At 46.9% G+C, this 21,587-nt stretch overlaps 1 protein-coding gene across 1 annotated transcript in view; it reads right to left on the bottom strand.

Annotated features, from left to right (window-relative positions):
• Window positions 1-5,427: 5,427 nt before the first annotated feature.
• Window positions 5,428-21,587, bottom strand: part of nt5dc3 (5'-nucleotidase domain containing 3) — a 32,800-nt gene continuing 16,640 nt past the window's right edge. Inside the window, exons 6-14 of the mRNA XM_070900057.1 lie at window positions 18,378-18,515; window positions 15,086-15,146; window positions 13,724-13,826; window positions 12,540-12,641; window positions 12,323-12,404; window positions 10,149-10,235; window positions 7,817-7,957; window positions 7,554-7,618; window positions 5,428-6,023 (exon numbers count right to left, since the gene is read on the bottom strand). Of these exons, the coding sequence (XP_070756158.1) occupies window positions 5,762-6,023; window positions 7,554-7,618; window positions 7,817-7,957; window positions 10,149-10,235; window positions 12,323-12,404; window positions 12,540-12,641; window positions 13,724-13,826; window positions 15,086-15,146; window positions 18,378-18,515 (1,041 nt within the window). The 3' untranslated portion in view covers window positions 5,428-5,761. The remainder of the gene's footprint in view (window positions 6,024-7,553; window positions 7,619-7,816; window positions 7,958-10,148; window positions 10,236-12,322; window positions 12,405-12,539; window positions 12,642-13,723; window positions 13,827-15,085; window positions 15,147-18,377; window positions 18,516-21,587) is intronic.

The following is a 21,587-nucleotide window of genomic DNA, read 5'->3' as shown; positions in this document are numbered from 1 at the left end:
ACAGTTTCTTAAACGATAAGGGGATAAGGGGTTATGGGGAGCAGGCAGGGAAGTGGGGCTGAGTCCATGATCAGGTCAGCCATGATCTTATTAAATGGCGGAGCAGGCTCGAGGGGCCGTATGGCCGACTCCTGCTCCTATTTCTTATGTTCTTATAACCTCTGCTTCAACAAAAATTCCAAGTCCCTTTCGTAACAAAAATAGAATGTGCAGCTTCTCACACATTACACAGGTTGCATTCCCTGCTCTTCATCTCAAATTATCTAAATACAATTTTTTCCCCGTAAAGTACACCGATAGGAACAGGAGGAGGCTATTCAGCCCCTTGAGCCTGTTCCGCCATTCGATGAGATCATGGCTGATCTGCGACCTAACTCCATAAACCCGACTTTGGCCCATAATCCCTTAATACCTTTGGTTAACAGAAATTTATCAATCTCAGATTTAAAATTAACGATTGACCTAGCATCAATTGCCGTTTGTGGGAGAGAGTTCCAAACTTCCAGCACCCTCTGTGTCGAAGTGTTTCCTAATTTCATTCCTGAAAGGCCTGGCTCTCATTTTTAGATTCTGCCCCTAGTCCTAGACTCCCCAACCAGCAGGAACAGTGTCTCTCGATCCACACTCTCTGTTCCCTCAATATCCTGAAAACTTCCATCAACTCACCCGCAAACTGTCTAAATTCCAGGGAATATAACCCTGGTTTATGTCACCCGTCCTTGTAACTTAACCTTTGGAGTCCGGGTATCATTCTGGTAAACCCATGCTGCACTCCCTCCAAGACCAATATATCCTTCCTAAGGTGTGTTTCCCAGAACTGCTCACAGTGCTCCAGGTGTGGGCCCAGAACTGCTCAGTGCTCCAGGTGTGGGCCAAGAACTGCTCACAGTGCTTCAGGTGTGGGCCCAGAACTGCTCACAGTGCTTCAGGTGTGGGCCCAGAACTGCTCACAGTGCTCCAGGTGTGGGCCCAGAACTGCTCAGTGCTCCAGGTGTGGACCCAGAACTGCTCAGTGCTCCAGGTGTGGGCCCAGAACTGCTCATAGTGCTCCAGGTGTGGGCCCAGAACTGCTCATAGTGCTCCAGGTGTGGGCTAACCAGGACTCTGTACAGCTACAGCATAACTTCTACCCCTTTGTATTCTAGTCCTCTAGGTATAAAGGCCAGCATTCCATCAGCCTTTTTGATTATTTTCTGTACCTGTCCATGACACTTTAATGATCTATGTAACTGGACCCCCCCCCCCCCGAGTCTATTTGGCCGTCTAGTTGCTAGCTTGTCACCATTTAGAAAATACCCTGTTTTAGCCTTTTTGGGTTCAAAGTGGATGACCTCACATTTGCCTACATTGAAATCAATTTGCCCATTCGCTTAATCTATTAATATATCTTACGGATGTTTAGCATAAGGCCCATGCTTTTGTACACCTCAGTACTGACACCTGGGAGTCCCTGGCTAAAGTGGAGGAAGTGCACTTGGTGCACCTCGAGTCTCGTCGCCGAGAGCGTGCAGAAACCAAGCGCAGGCAGCGGTAAGAGCATGCGGCAAACCTGTCCCACCCTCCCCTTCCCTCAATGACTACTTGTCCCACCTGTGACAGGGACTGTGGTTCCAGAATTGGACTGTTCAGCCATCTAAGGACTCATATTAAGAATGGAAGCAAATCTTCCTCGTTTCCAAGGGACTGCCTATAATGATGATCAGGAGTGAAATTAGGAAACACTTCTACACGCAAAGGGTGTAGAAGTTTGGAACTCTCTTCCGCAAACGGCAATTATGTTAGGTCAATTGGTAATTTTAAATCTGAGATTGATAGCTTTCTGTTAACCACAGGTATTAAGGGATATGGGGCAAAGGCAGTAATATGGAGTTAGGTCATCATCTAAGTTGTTAATAAATATGGTGAATAGTTGAGGCCCCAACACAGCTCCCCGCGGTACTCCACCGGTCACATGCTGCCAATTTGAGTACCTACCCATTATCCCTACTCTCTGTCTCCTGGCCCTCAGCCAACTTCCTAATCAGGTCAATAATTTGCCATCAGTTCCATGGGCTTCAACTTAAGCCAACAGTCTCCCATGAGGGAATTTATCAAATGCTTTCTGGAAGTCCATATAAATAACATCCATAGACATTCCCCTGTCCACTATTTTAGACACCTTTTCTAAACGTTTTAGTCACCGATACCATTACAAAACTTTTGGCGACCCATAATGAAAAATGTCAAAGGGTTTTAGTGTTGCATATTTTGATTTTCATCCCATAATTTAGAAAACGCACAATTAGAATTCCATAAAAATGTAGTCAGTTAAGATCAACCTTGACCAAGTGCATGTCATCTGAGCAGCAAAATATTGAGTAGAATCCGAGAATGATAGAAATTTACAGCATGGAAGGAGGCCATTCGGTCCATCGTGTCTGCACCGGCCGTCCAAGAGCTACCCAGCCTAATCCCATTTTCCAGCTCTAGGTCCGTAGCCCTGTAGGTTACGGCACTTCAGGTGCACATCAAAGTACTTTTTAAATGTGGTGAGGGTTTCTGCCTCTACCACCCTTTCAGGCAGTGAGTTCCAGACCCCCACAACGCTCTGTGCGAAAACATTTCTCCTCAAATCCCCTCTAAACCATCTACCAATTACTTTAAATCTATGACCCTTGGTTGTTGACCTCTCTGCTAAGGGAAATAGGTCCTTCCTATCCACTCTATCCAGGCCATACATAATTTTATACACCTCAATAAAGTCTCTCCTCAGCCTCATCTGTTCCAAAGAAAACAACCCCAGCCTATCCAATCTTCCCTCATAGCTAAAATTCTCCAGTCCTGGCAATCTCCTCGTAAATCTCCTCTGTACCCTCTCCAGTGTGATCACATCTTTCCTGTAATGTGGTGACCAGAACTGCACGCAGTACTCCAGCTGTGGCCTAACCAGTGTTTTATACAGTTCAAGCATAACCTCCCTGCTCTTGTATTCTATGCCTCGGAATATATACAACTATTCCATTCACTAGATTATGGAACTATCATTTAAGACTACTCATTATCAGAAGGTTTTTCCAATTCAATTGGGTACTAGATTAGAGACTTGTGAGAAAATGTCAAATCTGCGAATATTTAAGATTGTATTTCCCCGAACTGCAGTAGCGACACAGCAGAAAATCGCGGGTGTAACCTTCCAAGGGCGTTACATGCAGCTCAGCGTGAAGTCACGTGCACTGATGGTAATGGACGGAGGCTGCCCGCTAACGGAAGGTCCCATTGATGGCACGGGAAAAGACAATCTATCACATGCCCCCTTTTTAAAGGGGATCAAACCATAAACACCCAAATGGTACGAAAACAAAGAAAATATATCAAATTAAATAAGAATATTATTTCTTGTATCGACAATACACTCTGGTTCCTGCAGTGCCCAGTGGGCGCACAAGGCTTTAACACGTTTAAAACATTTACTGCAGCCAAGAGAATTAGCTAAAATCCTTTGGGACTTTTGTTCAGATCCAGCCTGAATGATTAGAATGAAAGTTCCTTCTTTCTGCCAGGTGGAGCAGCCCGAATGTGAAATCAAGATTGAGTAATTCTAGCCCAGCTCCTGGAGGGAGAGACCCCTCAGGACAAACTATCCCTAATACAATACTCAATAGGGGCACGTGAAGCTAAAGGAGGAACAGTGATAGCCTCACTGCTTTGGGAGATGGCTGTATGGGTGAATAGCTGGTGATTTTTTGACATGGATTAGGACTTCAATTATGTGGAGAGATTAGAGAAGCTGAGATTCGTCTCCTTAGAGCAACGAAGGTGAAGTGGAGATTGAATAGAGGCGTTCAAAATGATGAGTTTTGATAGAGTAAACAGAGAGTTTCCAGGGTCAGTAACCAGAGGACACAGAGTAAAGATAATTGGTGATAGAACCAGAGGGGAGATGAGGAGAATTTTCTTTATTGCAGCGAGTTGTTGTGATCGGGAACGCGCTGCCTGGAAGGGCGGTGGGAACAGGTTCAATAGTGACTTTCAAACGGGAATTGGTAAATACTCGAAAAGGCAAAATGTGCAGGACCTTGGGGAAAGGGTGGGGAGTGGGACTAAGTGGATCGCCGGTTTACAAGCACGGTGGGCCGAATGATTCAATGAGATTGTAAATCGGTCAGAGTTTAGGTCTTGAAGTTTAGACCTACTATTTCTCAATCACTGCTTTAGAATATGTTAATATTGCTGTGACATTGTGAAGCTTACTCCCGTTGAGTAACACTGTAAACAAACCATTTTACCCCATAACATGACCAGCATGCTCAATGTCTGAATGAATACTGTGGTACTTCAGTAAAATTGGCATTGAAAGGTTAATACAATCGACATTAAGTAGCAACGAGCTAGCTATTAAGTACCAGTTAGTGTTACAGTGCTGGTACTATGCTGGTCTATTCTTAAAACAAGAAAACATTCAACTCAGGGAAAAATAGGTTGGGCTATTTAGAAAAGCAGGACAGGAATAGGGTCAAACATACTCTGCCAATGGTGGTTTAAGTACTTTATACTGAACCTGTTGAATAAAAGGGCCATGATAGAAAATCTGTGGGCTATTTCCCAACAACCAGACATAATGGCTCACACTGGCTAACGGTGAGATGTCAAGGGTCTCTGACTCCGACTTACCCGTCACCCTCCCAGTGGGTCCTCCCCTCAGTTCTCAGAGTCTGGGTCCTCCCCTCCCCGACTCCCTCTCCGACCCTCTTCACCATACCACTTTCCCTCCTCACATAAAAAAACCTTTTTGATCAGGTTTTCGATGAATTCTCCCAATAGCGATCAGTCCATTGTCCCAAACACAAATCATTGTTTTCTGCATTTCCTTAGGGAACTTATTGAAGAGTATCTTTCATTGATATGTATAAAAATAGCCGATGACTTAGGCAACAGATCTAGCCACCGATGTTATACAAAACTTATCTATACAGGTAAACAGGAATGACTATCAGTACTGGCTAACAAACTAGGAGTTGGCAAATTTGAGGGATTTGCCAACATTTCACTTGCTTATATGTGTCTAGCACATGGTTTTTTAAAGCTATACTAAAATGGAAATCCTTCGAAAAGCGATTTCAAAACCAGGAAAGGGAACATTTTGGAGACACAGCAGGAGTTAATATTGAAAGTGAATGTTGTGCGTGGCCTAGCCTTGAGTCAGTCTCTATACACACTCTGCGCTTACATAGTTTGCCCCTGAAGATCACGCCTCCTGTCTGTACAGACCAAGTGACCAACCAGCTCTGTGAATACACTGGGAAGGGCGGGTACCCGTTCTGGGTAAAATGAGCCACCATCACTTCCTAAATCCGAATCCATCCCTTCCACTCTCTCTCGAAAATATTATCAGCCACCCTTCGCCACTGAACCCTGTGACACGACAAACGTTGATGGCCGTGAGACACCTTTCACAGTGACGGTCTTTGCTTTAATCCCATCGGGAGCCCGGGAAATACTTGCACCCGGGCACAGCGACAAAGCAAACAGTTACCCAAACAACCCAAACCCACAGAGCACCCGGTGCCACTCGACGGGAGAGGAAATGGTCTTCAGCGGCACCGTTCCACGCTCATCACGGAAACTCAGCAGATCCCATTCTCGCAGTGTTCAGCTGAAGCTTGGCACCACGACCCGCTGTGGTCCAAATACACAACGAGATTTACATAACGATTACAGTGAAGCTCTGAACTGTTTGTCGGACCGACGCGTGCAAGTCGGTTCCTCGTGCCCCGGCAGCGAGTCATTTAATCTGAGCCTCCCCTTCTAGATCGGGGCTTTTGGACGTGGCCAAGCTGAAGGGGTCCGACCAGAGCGGAGCTTCGTGTTGTAGGGGGGTCCTTCGAGGGTAGAAGGTGTTGTGCAGACTGTAGTTCAAGATGCAGCTCAGAGACGCCATGTAGATATCGGCAAAGCGTGAGAGGCGGCGAGAAAAATAGGTGGGGTTGTGGTGGGTTCGGAAAATGCTCCCAAACTGGGGGTTAAAGACTGTCTTGGTCAGGTCCCTGAAATATCAAAGTGAAGAAGTGGTCAGTGTTTGGAAACACAAGTAAATACATTTCATTAATGCCCATCAACGAGGAATCACTGAACTGACAATACCTACTCCCCCACTGAGAGAAATGTATGGAACAATCTTCCTCCCTATTATTATTACCTCGCCCGAGTTAGAACATAAGAATTAGGAGCAGGAGTCAGCCATTCGGCCCCTCGAGCCTGCTCCGCCATTCAATGAGATCACAGCTGATCTTCTACCTCGACTCCACTTTCCCGCCCGATCCCCATATCCCTCGATTCCCCGAGAGTCTGAAAGTCTATCGGTCTCAGCCTTGAATATAGTCAAAGACTGAGCAGCCACCGCCCTCTGGGGCAGAGACGTCAGAAGGTTTAAGCCCCGCTCCAGAGACTCGAGCACATAAATCTAGGCTGACACTCCCAGTGCAGTACTGAGGGAGTGCTGCACTGTCGAAGGTGCCGTCTTTCAGATGAGACATTAAACTGAGGCCCCGTCTGCTCTCTCAGGTGTCACTATTTTGAAGAAGAGCTCGGGAGTTCTCCCTGGAGGCCTGGCTAATATTTGTCCCTTAGGCAACATCATTAAAACAGATTATCTAGTCATTATCACATTGTTGTTTGTGGGAGCTTGCTGTGCGCAAATTGGCTGCCGTGTTTCCCACATTACAACAGTGACTACACTTCAAAAGCAATTCATTGGCTGTAAAGCACTTTGAGACGTCATGAGGACATGAAAGGCGCTATATAAATACAAGTTCTTCCTATCTTCATTATGCTATGGTGAAGGAGAACAAAAAAACTTGAGGTTCAGATTACCGATCAATATGCAGCGAGCGAGAGTGAGCGAGAGTGTGCGAGAGTGTGCGAGAGTGTGAAGTGGGGAGGAGTAGATGCGAGGAGAGGATCACACTAAGCTGTGATGTGTCTCACAGCCAAATAGCTGACTGATGCCCGCTGTTTGGGTTACTTGGGGAGCCACAAAGATCTCTCGGTGCCCGTGGAACCATATCCTCCACAGTGACAGGACAGGAGGAGAGACCATTGGGAATATTATAAGCTTGAGGAAAGATAATTGGGAATAGCATTATAACGTTAAGGAACGATAATTGGGATTACTCTTGTAACATGGAGGTTCATGTATCCAATTCTTCCATAACAAAAAGTTTACGACTGACTTAAATGCATTTATATAGTAAGTCTGCTGCAAAGGCGAAAGTACGGTCACATGTGTATGGGGTATTACACTCAGTGTGGGGGGGGGGTTATCACACTCAGTGCGGGGGGGGGGTATCACACTCAGTGCGGGGGGGGAGGGGGTATCACACTCAGTGCGGGGGGGGAGGGGGTATCACACTCAGTGCGGGGGGGGAGGGGGTATCACACTCAGTGCGGGGGGGGGGGTATCACACTCAGTGTGGAGGGAGGGTATCACACTCAGTGCGGGGGGGGGAGGGGGTATCACACTCAGTGCGGGGGGGGGCGGGGTTTCACACTCAGCGTGGGGGGTATTACACACTCACCTTAACTCATTTCTCTCCGTTATCCAGTCTTGCAGCACCATCCGGGACTCCGCATCTTCATAAATCTGCAACAATTTTTTTTAAAAGCACCAGTTCACCAAATGGCAACAACACATAAAATTGCGTCTGCACCAGTGGGACAATCTGATGCAACGATGGGCGTGAACTTGAATCCCAGCCTGTCGCGCAGAGCACAGAACTCGATAGTTTCCCGCTAACCAGCTGATCTTCATCGATTCAGCGCTGTAAACAGACACACTTACCTGCATGCGCTCCAGCAGGCCAGTCAGACCCTGCAGCCACACAACCACCTGGCTGTACTGCTCTGTGTTCATGGTTTTAATCTCCGAGCGGAGCTCCGGAATAATCCCGCCTGTCCTCCAACCGTGCTTCAAGGTCAGGTCCTTTTGTGACAGAAAAGGTCATCAGTTAGTTTAGCGCAGTGCAAGTTAGACTTTACTGAGTTACAAACAAGGTCTTTCTTCTGTTGTGAAGTAATATGGGTCTTGAAATTACAAAATGAAAGTGAGATATTACGATGGTTTCATATTATAATACTATACAGACAAGTAAACAAAAGATTCATTTTTTTAAATGCACTTTTTCTATAGATTTTGATGTCATCTTCCAAGATTTTTATTGCATTGGGAATCTGTACCCTCAAAGACAGCAGACAGCATTTTAATTTTAATAATGTTCCCTCTAATTTGCGGTCTAAGGTCGCAGCAGAGAGGATGTTTCCACTCATACGGGAAACTAAAACTAGGGGACATAGTCTCAGAATAAGGGGCTGCCCATTTAAAACTGAGATGAGGAGGAATTTCTTCTCTCAGAGGGTTGTAAATCTGTGGAATTCTCTGCCCCAGAGAGCTGTGGAGGCTGGGTCATTGAATATATTTAAGGTGGAGATCGACAGATTTTTGAGCAATAAGGGAGTCAAGGGTTACGGGGAGCGGGCAGGGAAGTGGAGCTGAGTCCATGATCGGATCAGCCATGATCGTATTGAATGGTGGAGCAGGTCGAGGGGCCAAATGGCCGACTCCTGCTCCTATTTCTTATGTTCTTTAAATATGCCAACATTCCCGTTAAGCAGAGTGGCCATACAGCTGTCTGGATGTTCCGTGCAGGCCGGACACCGACTGCTCAATTGGACACATAGCGCCTGTGCAAAATTTTGAACGATCTGTGCAGTCCGTTAAAGGGACCACACACCCCAAAAAGCAACAGAGTTACTGCTGCCAATGAACCAGAAGCTGTTCTGCGTGTAATTGTAACCTCCCCTCCTCTCACCCATCTGTGTGAAGTCCAGCGAGCAGGGATAGTATGTAGTGTTGTTTTTTTTTTAAATGGACTTTGTTTTTAGTATTTTTAGTATAAGGGGTGCTGCAGTTGTGTGAGGCAGACTGGTTGGGCTGGGTGCTCTTTGCCTTTCCGTCATTGTTCATGGGTTGGTATGTAACCTTTAGGGCTGCTGACCGAGGGCCGTGCGGCTTTTTGTCGGCCGACGCGGACACGATGGGCCGGAATGGCCACCTTCTGCGCTGTAAAGTTCTATGTTAGCTGTGGAAGTTACTTAAAGGCCTGTGGTTGCATCTAAAGGGATGCACTGTCTAGTGACGCTGTAAGCTAGCTTGATGTATCCAGCCAATTGTTGGAAGTGATCTCTTTGTGGTGGCGACAATATTTTATTTTCCGTTAGCGAACAACAAACCCCCCACTAGAACTGCGCGCAGGCATCGACTTGATTGTGATGATAGCAGTCACCTCCAAAAAAACAATTAGGTGGAACACTGGCGCTCGCTGATTGGTGCATGGCCCGTGTGGAGCCTCCCCATTGGTGGATGCACCTTTGGGGAAAACATTGATCTTTACGGGACCACGCAAACTAATTTCAACAACAGGCGAAACCTGACTGCTAAGCCTTTTAAATAAACTCGGAATATTTGATCTGGGGGAATAAACGCATGTGTGTGTGTACAGATGCAAAATCTCAAATACGTTGTTGTAGGTATTTTTGTCATATCAATTAAACGATGTCGCCTCCCTCCGCTTTCCCCGTTCCCCCCTCCAAAAAAAACCAATCTGACCCCATCAGTACACGATAAAAGGGCGAGAAATGAATGTCAAAACAAACTCCACTATATATATATTTAACTTGTTCATGGGATGTGGGCGTCGCTGGTAAGGCCAGCATTTCTCACCCATCCCGCAGGGTGAAGGTGCTCCTATAGTGCGGACTTTGTTGTAGCTGTTTGGTACAACGCAGTGTCTCGTTGGGCCATTTCAGAGTCAACCCCATTGCTGTGGGTCTGGAGTCACATATCAGCCAGACCGGGTAAGGGCAGCAGATTTCCTTCCCTGAAGGCCATTAGCGAACCGGTTTTTCATGGTCACCATTATTGAGGTTAGCTTGTTAATTAACTGAATTTAAATTCCCCAGCTGACGGGGTGGGATTTGAACTCTTATCTTGGGATCATTAGTCCGGGTCGCTGGATTACTAGCCCAGTAACATAACCACTGCACTACCGTTCCCTTACACAGATACAGATGCACAGGTACTTTGATATAATCCATAAGGTTACGTTTGTACTCACAGCAAGATCACTGTAAATGTGATCCCCAAAATACAGCACCTTCGAACCAGTCCAGCCAGTGAGTTTTAAAAACTCATACAAGTTGCCCTGGGGATAAAAAAAAACAATTCCAAGATTAAAATAACAACATAAGAATTAGGAACAGGAGTCGGCCATTCGGCCCCTCGAGCCTGCTCCGCCATTCAATGAGATCATGGCTGATCTTCGACCTCAACTCCACTTCCCCGCCCGCTCCCCATAATCCCTTGGTTCCCTTAATATCCAAAAATCTATCGATCTCAGCCCTGAATATACTCACAGACTGAGCCTCCACAGCCCTCTGGGGCAGAGAATTCCAAAGATTCACCACCCTCTGAGTGAAGAAATTCCTCCTCATCTCAGTCCTAAATGGCCGACACATATCATTTTATATGTTTCAAAATGCAGTACAGACGTAAATACAAAGGCCCCTGCTCTCCCCCTCCCAAGAGAAATTGCCACACTGGAAATAAATAGTGATGTAGATGGAGACCCTGACACACAGATCCCAAGTGAGAAAGTGTGATCCGCTGCAACAGTGGGTCAAGGAAAAAAGAAAAGACTTGGATTTATATAGCGCCCTTCACGACCACCGGTCGAGTCAAAGCGCTTTACGGCCAATGAGGCTCTGAATAAATCAATAAGGAGGCAGTAACATTCAGTAAAAAGGGTGAAAGGGTCATTTTATTATTATCGTTTAGAGAGGTGGATCCAATTCTTTTAGTTAAAGGCTGCATTAAATGTGCGGGGAATTTAGTTTGCACTGTATTTGCACTGTATTTGCACTGTATTTGCACCTGCTTACTTTGTAGATTATAATGTGCAGCAAAGAAAGTGAAATTCAGAAAGAAGAGATATCAATCCATTTAGTTTAGTACAAATACGTCCGGATTAACAATTACGGATGATAAAACTCCAGAAATGAAATACAATCTACGGGCTAGATATTCGTCTTGGAGAACAGCGCTAACCGAGCGGCACTGGATGGTCCGCCCGTTCTATGCGGAGCCTGATATTCAGTGGCACCGACCGCAACGGATGAGAATCTCAGGCGCTGCATAGAACTGGTGGCCTGTTCGATATCGCCGTTCTGTGCAGCCCCCGGGATGAATTGAGGCCAAAATCTCTTCACGCACGTCACTTAATTCAATTTTTTTTATAAACGCACTATACTCCCACCTTGCAGCGTTATTTACTTTGCTTAATTCGAATTATTGGATAATTGCATTTTTAGCACCAAAAAAGCCATCTTGAATTGTCTCTCCTATTCTGCATCTCTTTTAGAAACAGTGTACAGAAAGGCCAGCGTTTATTGCCCCATCCCCAATTGTCCTGAAGTCGATGGTGATGAATACAACACAGTGTCTCGCTGGGCCATTTCAGAGTGCCGTTAAGAGCCCGAAATGCTGTGGGTCTGGAGTCACATATCGGCCAGACTGGGTAAGGGCGGCAGATTTCCTTCCCTGAAGGGCATTAGTGACCCTGATGGGTCTTTATGCCAATCTGGTAGTTCCATGGTCACCATTACTGATACTGGCTTTTTATTCCAGGTTTATTTAATTGAATTTAAATTCCCCCTCTGATGGTGGGATTTGAACTCGGGTCTCTGGATTACTAGTCCAGTAAAATGGCCACTCTGCTATAGTACCACACTGCGGATTGTAGCAGCGTGTGCATTGTCAATACTCAGCAGAAGTTCAGCAGCGAACTGTTTTATTTTGACACTGAAATGAAGCGGCTTTGTTGTCAGTTCTGACAGATGTTGCAATTACTCGTGACATCAAAACAAAATAATCAGACAGGTCAGTGGTGGTGGGGTCTGGAACTCACTGCCTGAAAGGGTGGTAGAGGCAGAAACCCTACAGGGCTATGGACGGAGAGCTGGAAAGTGGGATTAGGCTGGCTAGCTCTTGGTCGGCCGGTGTGGACACGATGGGCCGAATGGGCTCCTGTGCTGTAAATTTAAATGATTCCACGTCCATTTTTGCCAACTACAAAACCAACATTAAGACATGATTCGAATTGATCTGATGACATTATATCGAGGAATCGGATGCTCCACCTTATGCAAGGTTTGATCCTCCAACACAGAACTGAAGAGTTTGGCGCAGATAAAGAGTAACGGTTTAAGAAACGGATAGAATAAAGGGATTTACCTGTTTGTAGATCTGCCCTTTCTCCAATTTGCTGATTTTGTCCCAGAGCAGTTTATCGATCTGATTTGCTCTCCTGAACGGTCTATAGAAAAATAAAAGAACTTTCAACACAAGTTTTTGAACTTTACTGAAGAGCCTTGTTCACTCACCACCATCCACTCCCCCGACCCAAAAAACATGTAACGGACCTGTTCCTGTACATTCCCATCGCACTTACCGCCGCTTGTCATTGAAGAATGCTGGCTTGTCTGCCTGTACAATGATGATGTCAAATAGGTCACGCCAGTCTTTGCCAACAATGTACTGCATTCCTTTATCACTAACACAAAGGAGACACAAGCATAGTAAATGCATCAACAATATACTGCGTTACAGTTTAATTACTGCCAGTGCAAATGTCTCAAAACATGAGAACAGATGAGATGTTTAACCAAAGCCCCATCTGCTCTCTCAGGTGGACATACAGGATCCCAGTGTGTAAAAGTTATGAGGGTCCTAGACAGAGTGGATTGGAAGGATCCATTTCCCTTAGCAGAGAGGTCAATAACCAGAGGACACAGATTTAAGGCGATTGGCAAAAGAACCAAAGGCGACACGAGGAAAAATGTTTTACGCAGCGAGTGGTTAGGATCTGGAATGCACTGCTTGAAAGGGTTGTGAAGGCAGACGCAATCGTGGTTTTCAAAAGGGAGTTGGATAAGTACGTGAAGAAAAGCCATTTGCAGGGCTACAGGAAAAGGGCGGGGGAGTGGGACTGGCTGAGGTGCTCTTGCAGAGAGCCGGCACAGGCGAATGGCCTCCTCCTGTTTGTAACAGTTGTGTGATTCTATAACCAGGGGGCATAGATTTAAAGTAATTGGGGGGAGGTTTAGAGGGGATTTGAGGGGAAATGTCTTCACCCAGAGGGTGGTGGGGGTCTGGAACTCACGGCCTGAAAAGGTGGTAGAGGCAGAAACCTTCACCACATTTAAAAAGTACCTGGATGTGAACCTGAAGTGTTGTAACCTGCAGGAGTACGGACCGAGAGCTGGAAAGTGGGATTAGACTGGATAGCTCTTTTACGGCCGGCACGGATACGATGGGCTGAATGACCTCCTTCTGTGCCGTAAACTTTCTATGATTCTCTGAAAAAAGTTTTGCTCAAGTTACATCATCATCATCAGCAGTCCCTCGGAATCGAGGAAGACTTGCTTCCACTCTAAAAGTGATTTCTCAGGTGACTGAACAGTCCAATACGGGAATTACAGTCTCTGTCACAGGTGGGACAGACAGTGGTTGAAGGAAAGGGAGGGTGAGACATATTTACATATTTCAAATTACAAGTTCATGTTACAAGTGAAATATTTCCCTATTTGCAGATCAGCGTTTTCACACAGTAATTAATTCAGGAAAGCTACTTACACAAAGCTGAAAGGGCTGTTTGTGATGAGGAATAGCTTCTTGCCACTGTCAATCAGCCTTCCCAGCACAGCACCTGTTTTCTCCTCATGAGAAATGTATTTTTCTGATTTGAAAAGAAAGGCATCACAGTTAGCAAGATCTTTGCATACCACAACATTTCAATGTGCACAGTACATTCAGCAACTGTACATTCAGTACATTCAGCTACAGACCATGCAACAGGTGTGCTTGCACTCTGTTACAATACAATGGTACTCAAGCCAAGCACAAAAAATCCAAGCTGACACTCCAGTGCAGTGCTGAGGGAGTGCTGCATTGTCGGAGGTGCCGTCTTTCAGATGAGACGTTAAACCGAGGCCCTGTCTGTTCTCTCAGGTGGATGTAAAAGATCCCAGGGCACTATTTCGAAGAAGAGCCGGGGAGTTATCCCCGGTGTCCTGGGGCCAATATTTATCCCTCAATCAACATCACTAAAACAGATTATCTGGTCATTATCACATCGCTGTGTGTGGGAGCTTGCTGTGTGTAAATTGGCTGCTGCGTTTCTTACATTACAACAGTGACTACACTCCAAAAAGTACTTCATTGGCTGTAAAGCGCTTTGAGATGTCTGGGGTTGTGAAAGGCGCTATATAAATGCAAGCCTTTCTTTTCTTTAAATCCAGCCATATAAATTGGATAGGAATCTTCTTTTAATTCCAAGGGTCCCAAGTGGAAATATATTGGGCTGTCTAAACCTTGATGTATATTGACTCACTAAACTGCAGTGGTATAGATCAGATAACTCACCCATGGGAAGCTCTTCTTTGAATGTTACTTTAAATATTAGTCAAACATTCAGGTGGTTGTCTGAGGGAAAGTAGCAGGAGGGAGCGAGCTGTTATCGATGAGCCTTGCTAGACGGTAGCAGAAATCAGACATTCGACTGCCCACAATTTTCCAACTAATGCATTGTAATAGTCTGAACATTGGAGTGAAGGGGAAGCCTTTAATGTTATAAAACATCCCAAGGTACTTGACACCAAGCCACATAAGGAGAGATTAGGACAGGTGACCAAAAGCTGGGTCAAAGAGGTAGGTTTTAAGGAGCGTCTTAAAAGAGGAAAGAGAGATAAAGAGGTTTAGGGAGGGAGTTACAGGGCCTAGGGTCTAGACTGCTGAAGGCTCAGCCGCTAATGGTGGAGCGATTAAAATCAGGGATGCGCGAGAGGCTGAGTCCATCACGACTGCCCTCTGGGTACAGGGCTTAAATGGTAACAGCTGCTGGGAGTTACGACCTGGGTAGTTCCTGATGGATGGAACTAAAATATTACCATGAAAATCCTATCACGTGTTGAGCAACACAACTGATTACATACATACCAACGTCTTGTTCAACTGCTCTATACAATATTCCTTTCACATGGACATCTCGGATTACCTCCTGCCAATAATAAATTGAGAAGCATGTGAATCTTCATCACATTCCCTATTAAATACAAATGTATTAAATTCCAAGATTGGACTCGTCAGTAATCCCTATCTGTCTCAAAATTAAATCATAGAGTCATAGAAATTTACAGCACGGAAGGAGGCCATTTCGGCCCATTGTGTCCGTGCCGGCCGACAAAGAGCTACCCAGCCTAATCCCACTTTCCAGCTCTTGGTCCATAGCCCTGTAGGTTACGGCACTTCAAGTGCACATCCAGGTACTTTATAAATGTGGTACTTTATAAAGGAATCCACCACCTTTTCAGGGAGTGAGTTCCAGACCACCACCACCCTCTGGGTGAAACATAGAAACATAGAAAATAGGTGCAGGAGTAGGCCATTCGGCCCTTCGAGCCTGCACCACCATTCAATATGATCATGGCTGATCATGCAACTTCAGTACCCCACTCCTGCTTTCTCTCCATACCCCTTGATCCCTTTAGCCGTAAAGGCCACATCTAACTCCCTTTTGAATATATCTAACGAACTGATCTCAACAACTTTCTGTGGTAGAGAATTCCACAGGTTCACAATTCTCTGAGTGAAGAAGTTTCTCCTCATCTCGGTCCTAAATGGCTTACCCCTTATCCTTAGACTGTGACCCCTGGTTCTGGACTTCCCCAACATCGGGAACATTCTTCCTGCATCTAACCTGTCCAATCCTGTCAGAATTTTATGTGCTTCTATGAAATCTCCTCTCATTCTTCTAAATTCCAGTGAATATAAGCCCAGTCGATCCAGTCTTTCCTCATATGTCAGTCCTGCCATCCCGGGAATCAGTCTGGTGAACCTTCGCTGCACTCCCTCAATAGCAAGAATGTCCTTCCTCAGATTAGGAGACCAAAACTGAACACAATATTCCAGGTGAGGTCTCACCAAGGCCCTGTACAACTGCAGTAAGACCTCCCTGCTCCTATACTCAAATCTCCTAGCTATGAAGGCCAACATACCATTTGCCTTCTTCATCGCCTGCTGTACCTGCATGCCAACTTTCAATGACTGATGTACCATGACACCCAGGTCTCGTTGCACCTCCCCTTTTACTAATCTGTCACCATTCAGATAATAATCTGCCTTCCTGTTTTTGCCACCAAAGTGGATAACCTCACACTTATCCACATTATACTGCATCTGCCATGCATTTGCCCACTCACCTAACCTGTCCAAGTCACCCTGCAGCCTCTCAGCATCCCCCTCACAGCTCACACTGCCACCCAGCTTAGTGTCATCTGCAAACTTGCAGATATTACACTCAATTCCTTCATCTAAATCATTAATGTATATTGTAAATAGCTGGGGTCCCAGCACTGAACCCTGTGGCACCCCACTAGTCACTGCCTGCCATTCTTTATTCCCACTCTTTGCTTCCTGTCTGCCAACCAGTTCTCTATTCACGTCAATACATTACCCCCAATACCATGTGCTTTAATTTTGCACATTAATCTCTTGAGTGGGACCTTGTCAAAAGCCTTTTGAAAGTCCAAATACACCACATCCACTGGTTCTCCCTTGTCCTCTCTACTAGTTACATCCTCAAAAAATTCTAGAAGATTTGTCAAGCATGATTTCCCTTTCATAAATCCATGCTAACTTGGACCGATCCTGTCACTGCTTTCCAAATGCACTGCTATTTCATCTTTAATAATTGATTCCAACATTTTCCCCACAACTGATGTCAGGCTAACCGGTCGAAAATTCCCCGTTTTTTCTCTCCCTCCTTTTTTAAAAAGTGGGGTTACATTCGCTACCCTCCAATCCATAGGAACTGATCCAGAGTCCATGGAATGTTGGAAAATGACCACCAATGCATCTACTATTTCTAGGGCCACTTCCTTAAGTACTCTGGGATGCAGCCTATCAGGCCCTGGATATTTATCGGCCTTCAGTCCCTTCAATTTTCCTAACTCCATTTCCTGACTAATAAGGATTTCCCTCAGTTCCCCCTTCTCGCTAGACCCTCAGTCCCCTAGTATTTTCGGGAGGTCATTCATGTCTTCCTTAGTGAAGACAGAACCAAAGTATATGTTCAATTTGTCTGCCATTTCCTTGTTCCCCATTATGAATTCACCTGATTCTGACTGCAAAGGACCTACATTAGTCTTCACTAATCTTTTTCTCTTCACATATCTATAAAAGCTTTTGCAGTCAGTTTTTATGTTCCCTGCAAGCTTACTCTCATACTCTATTTCCCCCTCCTAGTTAAACCCTTTGTCCTCCTCTGCTGAATTCTCAATGTCTCCCAGTCCTCAGATTTGCTGCTTTTTCTGGCCAATTTATAAACCTCTTCCTTGAATTTAACACTTTCCCTAATTTCCCTTGTTAGCCACGGTTGAGCCACCTTCCCTTTTTTATTCTTACGCCAGACAGGGATATACAATTGTTGTCGTTCATCCATGTGATATTTAAATGTTTCCATTGCCTATCCACCGTCGACCCTTTATGTATCATTCTCCAGTCTATCCTAGTCAATTCATGTCTCATACCATCGAAGTTTTGTTTCTTTAAGTTCAGGACCCTAGTCTCTGAATTAACTCTGTCACTCTCCATCTTATTAAAGAATTCTATCATATTATGGTCACTCTTCTCCAAGGGGCCCCGCACGACCAGATTGCTAATAAATCCTCTCTCATTTCACAAGACCCAGTCTAGGATGGCCTGCTCTCTAGTTAGTTCCTTGACATATTGGTCCAGAAAACCATCCCTTATACATTCCAGGAAATGCTCCTCCACAGTATTGCTACCAGTTTGGTTAGCCCAATCAATATGTAGATTAAAGTCACCCATGATAACTGCTGTACTCTTATTGCACACGTCCCTAAATTCCTGTTTGATGAAAACATTTCTCCTCAACTCCCCTCTAATCCTTCTACCAATTACTTTAAATCTATGCCCCCTGGTTGTTGACCCCTCTGCTAAGGGAAATAGGTCCTGCCTATCCACTCTATCCAGGCCCCTCAGAATTAGTTATTGACCAGCACTCCATTCTGCAATCTCAACTGAGCAAAGTCCAAAAGCAGTCCCACCACAAATTGAACTCACGACGTTTAACCTGCAAGGTGCACTCCCAGTTCACTGAACTATCAGCCATTTTAATCGTTTAACTGTCAACCGAATCAAAGCATTAAAGATGTGTTTGGAAAATGAGCAAGGACATCACATTGGCAACAAATGCCTTGTGTCTTACCTTAACATCCTTGTAAAGGTAAACTGGCTCGAAGTCAATGTTCTGCCTGATAAAATAGTCATTGACACAGGAGAGCAGAGTCAGTTCTGGCAATGAGAATATGTCCATGAATTGCTTCATTGTAAAGCCGTGTGAACTCTGATTAAACAAATCAAAGCAAAGTTATTCAAAAAAATACATTTGGCGGCATAAAATAGCACATCTTTTCAAAACAGATTAAAAAAATGTTCACAAAAAAGAACTGTAAATTCTATTTGGCAGCAAGGGCACATTTGGAATTTTGCCCAAATGTAAAATCACAAAGTATAGCGAGACGATACATTCAGTACAAATACTCAATCGATTAGCTGAACTCTTGGGGCAACATTTCAACGTTTGCAAATTATGCAAAACTGGGAAATATAGTAAATAACAAGGAGGACAGCAACAGGCTACAGGAGGAGCGCTGATATGGGCAGGCACATGGCAGATGAAATTTAATACAGAGGAGTGTGAAGTGAAGTATTTTGGAAGGAAGAATGCGGAGGGTGTACAGACAGCAATCGTTGAAGGTGACAGGATAAGTTGCTAAGGCCGTTAAAAAAGGAGACAGGATTCTGGGCTTTCTAAATCGAGCCAGGAAGTTATACTGAACCGTTATGTCAACTGTTAGGCCATGGCTTGAGTTCTCCTAAGAACAGAGAAGGTTAAGGTGAGATTTAATAGAGTTCAAAATTGTGAAGGATTTTGATCGAGTAAACAATGAGAAAATGTTTCCAGTGGCAGAAGGATCGGTAACCAGGGGATACAGATTTAAGGTCATTGATAAAATAAGCCAAGGGGAGAGGAGACGACATTTTGTACCCAGCGAGTTGTTGTGATCGGGAACGCGCTGCCTGAAAGGGCGGTGGGAGCAGGATCAATAGTAACTTTCTAAAGGGAATTGCATAAATATTATGAAAAATAAAAATTTGCAGGGCTGCACGGAAAGAGCAGCGGGGGTGGGGGGAGGAGTCGCTCTGTCACAGAGCCGGCACAGACACGATGGGCCGAATGGACTCCTTCTGTGCTTGTATGATTCTAAAGAAATATACACTGCCTTATTACATCTCAAATGTTCCAAAGTGCTTCACATTCAATTCATAATTTTTGAAGTGTAACCACTCCTGTTACGTAGGCAAATGCAGAAGCCATTTTGTGCACAGTAAGGTGCCACAAACAGCGACGAGATGAATAACCAGTCAATCTGTGCCTTTGGTGGTACTGGTCAGGGGAGGCACGACTGCCAGGAAACGTCCTGCTCTCCCTCAGTAACAGAATCGTGACCGTTAATCTAAAGCCACGGAGAGGAGTGTGCAGGGTCTCGGTCGATCGTCAGAAAGGCGACGACTTAGTGCTCCGTCAGCAACAGATCGAACCGATATTGTTGGCTGGGTTTCTGGTTCTGGTTATTGGGGGCGGTAAAGTTTGTGCCGGGAAATGGCTCAAGTCCTCAGCCACAAAATTAACCGGCTGGGCTACGAGTGTGGGGTGGGTCACTAAGGGAGGTCCTCTCTCAGGGCGAGGGGAGGGGTTACACACCTCTCTCGGGGGGGAGGGGTTACACACCTCTCTCGGGAGGGACGGGTTACACACCTCTCTCGGGGGGGAGGGGTTACACACCTCTCTCGGGGGGGGAGGGGTTACACACCTCTCTCGGGGGGGGGAGGGGTTACACACCTCTCTCGGGGGGGGGAGGGGTTACACACCTCTCTCGGGGGGAGGGGGAGGGGTTACACACCTCTCTCGGGGGGGGAGGGGTTACACACCTCTCTCGGGGGGGGGGGATTACACACCTCTCTCGGGGGGGGGGAGGCGTTACACACCTCTCTCGGGGGGGAGGGGTTACACACCGCTCTCGGGGGAGGGGGAGGGGTTACACACCTCTCTCGGGGGGGAGGGGTTACACACCTCTCTCGGGGGGGAGGGGTTACACACCTCTCTCGGGGGGGGGAGGGGTTACACACCTCTCTCGGGGGGGGGGAGGGGTTACACACCTCTCTCGGGGGGAGGGGGTTACACACCTCTCTCGGGAGGAGGGGGTTACACACCTCTCTCGGGGGGGAGGGGTTACACACCTCTCTCGGGGGGGGAGGGGTTACACACCTCTCTCGGGGGGGGAGGGGTTACACACCTCTCTCGGGGGGGGAGGGGTTACACACCTCTCTCGGGGGGGAGGGGTTACACACCTCTCTCGGGGGGAAGGGGTTACACACCTCTCTCGGGGGGGGAGGGGTTACACACCGCTCTCGGGGGGAGGGGTTACACACCTCTCTCGGGGGGGGAGGGGTTACACACCTCTCTCGGGGGGGAGGGGTTACACACCTCTCTCGGGGGGGAGGGGTTACACACCTCTCTCGGGGGGGAGGGGTTACACACCTCTCTCGGGGGGAAGGGGTTACACACCTCTCTCGGGGGGGAGGGGTTACACACCTCTCTCGGGGGGAGGGGTTACACACCTCTCTCGGGGGGGGAGGGGTTACACACCTCTCTCGGGGGGGGAGGGGTTACACACCTCTCTCGGGGGGGAGGGGTTACACACCTCTCTCGGGGGGGAGGGGTTACACACCTCTCTCGGGGGGGAGGGGTTACACACCTCTCTCGGGGGGGAGGGGTTACACACCTCTCTCGGGGGGGAGGGGTTACACACCTCTCTCGGGGGGGGGGAGGGGTTACACACCTCTCTCGGGGGGGAGGGGTTACACACCTCTCTCGGGGGGGAGGGGTTACACACCTCTCTCGGGGGGGAGGGGTTACACACCTCTCTCGGGGGGGAGGGGTTACACACCTCTCTCGGGGGGGAGGGGTTACACACCTCTCTCGGGGGGGAGGGGTTACACACCTCTCTCGGGGGGGAGGGGTTACACACCTCTCTCGGGGGGGAGGGGTTACACACCTCTCTCGGGGGGGAGGGGTTACACACCTCTCTCGGGGGGGGGGGGGGGTTACACAGCTCTCTCGGGGGGGGAGGGGTTACACACCTCTCTCGGGGGGGAGGGGTTACACACCTCTCTCGGGGGGGAGGGGTTACACACCTCTCTCGGGGGGGGGGAGGGGTTACACACCTCTCTCGGGGGGGAGGGGTTACACACCTCTCTCGGGGGGGGGGAGGGGTTACACCCCTCTCTCGGGGGGGCGGGGTTACACCCCTCTCTCGGGGGGGCTCGGCCGGGGAAAATCCTGAGCTAAAGA

The sequence above is a fragment of the Pristiophorus japonicus genome, chromosome 15, assembly GCF_044704955.1.
Source record: "Pristiophorus japonicus isolate sPriJap1 chromosome 15, sPriJap1.hap1, whole genome shotgun sequence".
NCBI lineage: Eukaryota > Metazoa > Chordata > Chondrichthyes > Pristiophoridae > Pristiophorus > Pristiophorus japonicus.
This window is presented reverse-complemented; position numbering and strand designations above follow the sequence as displayed.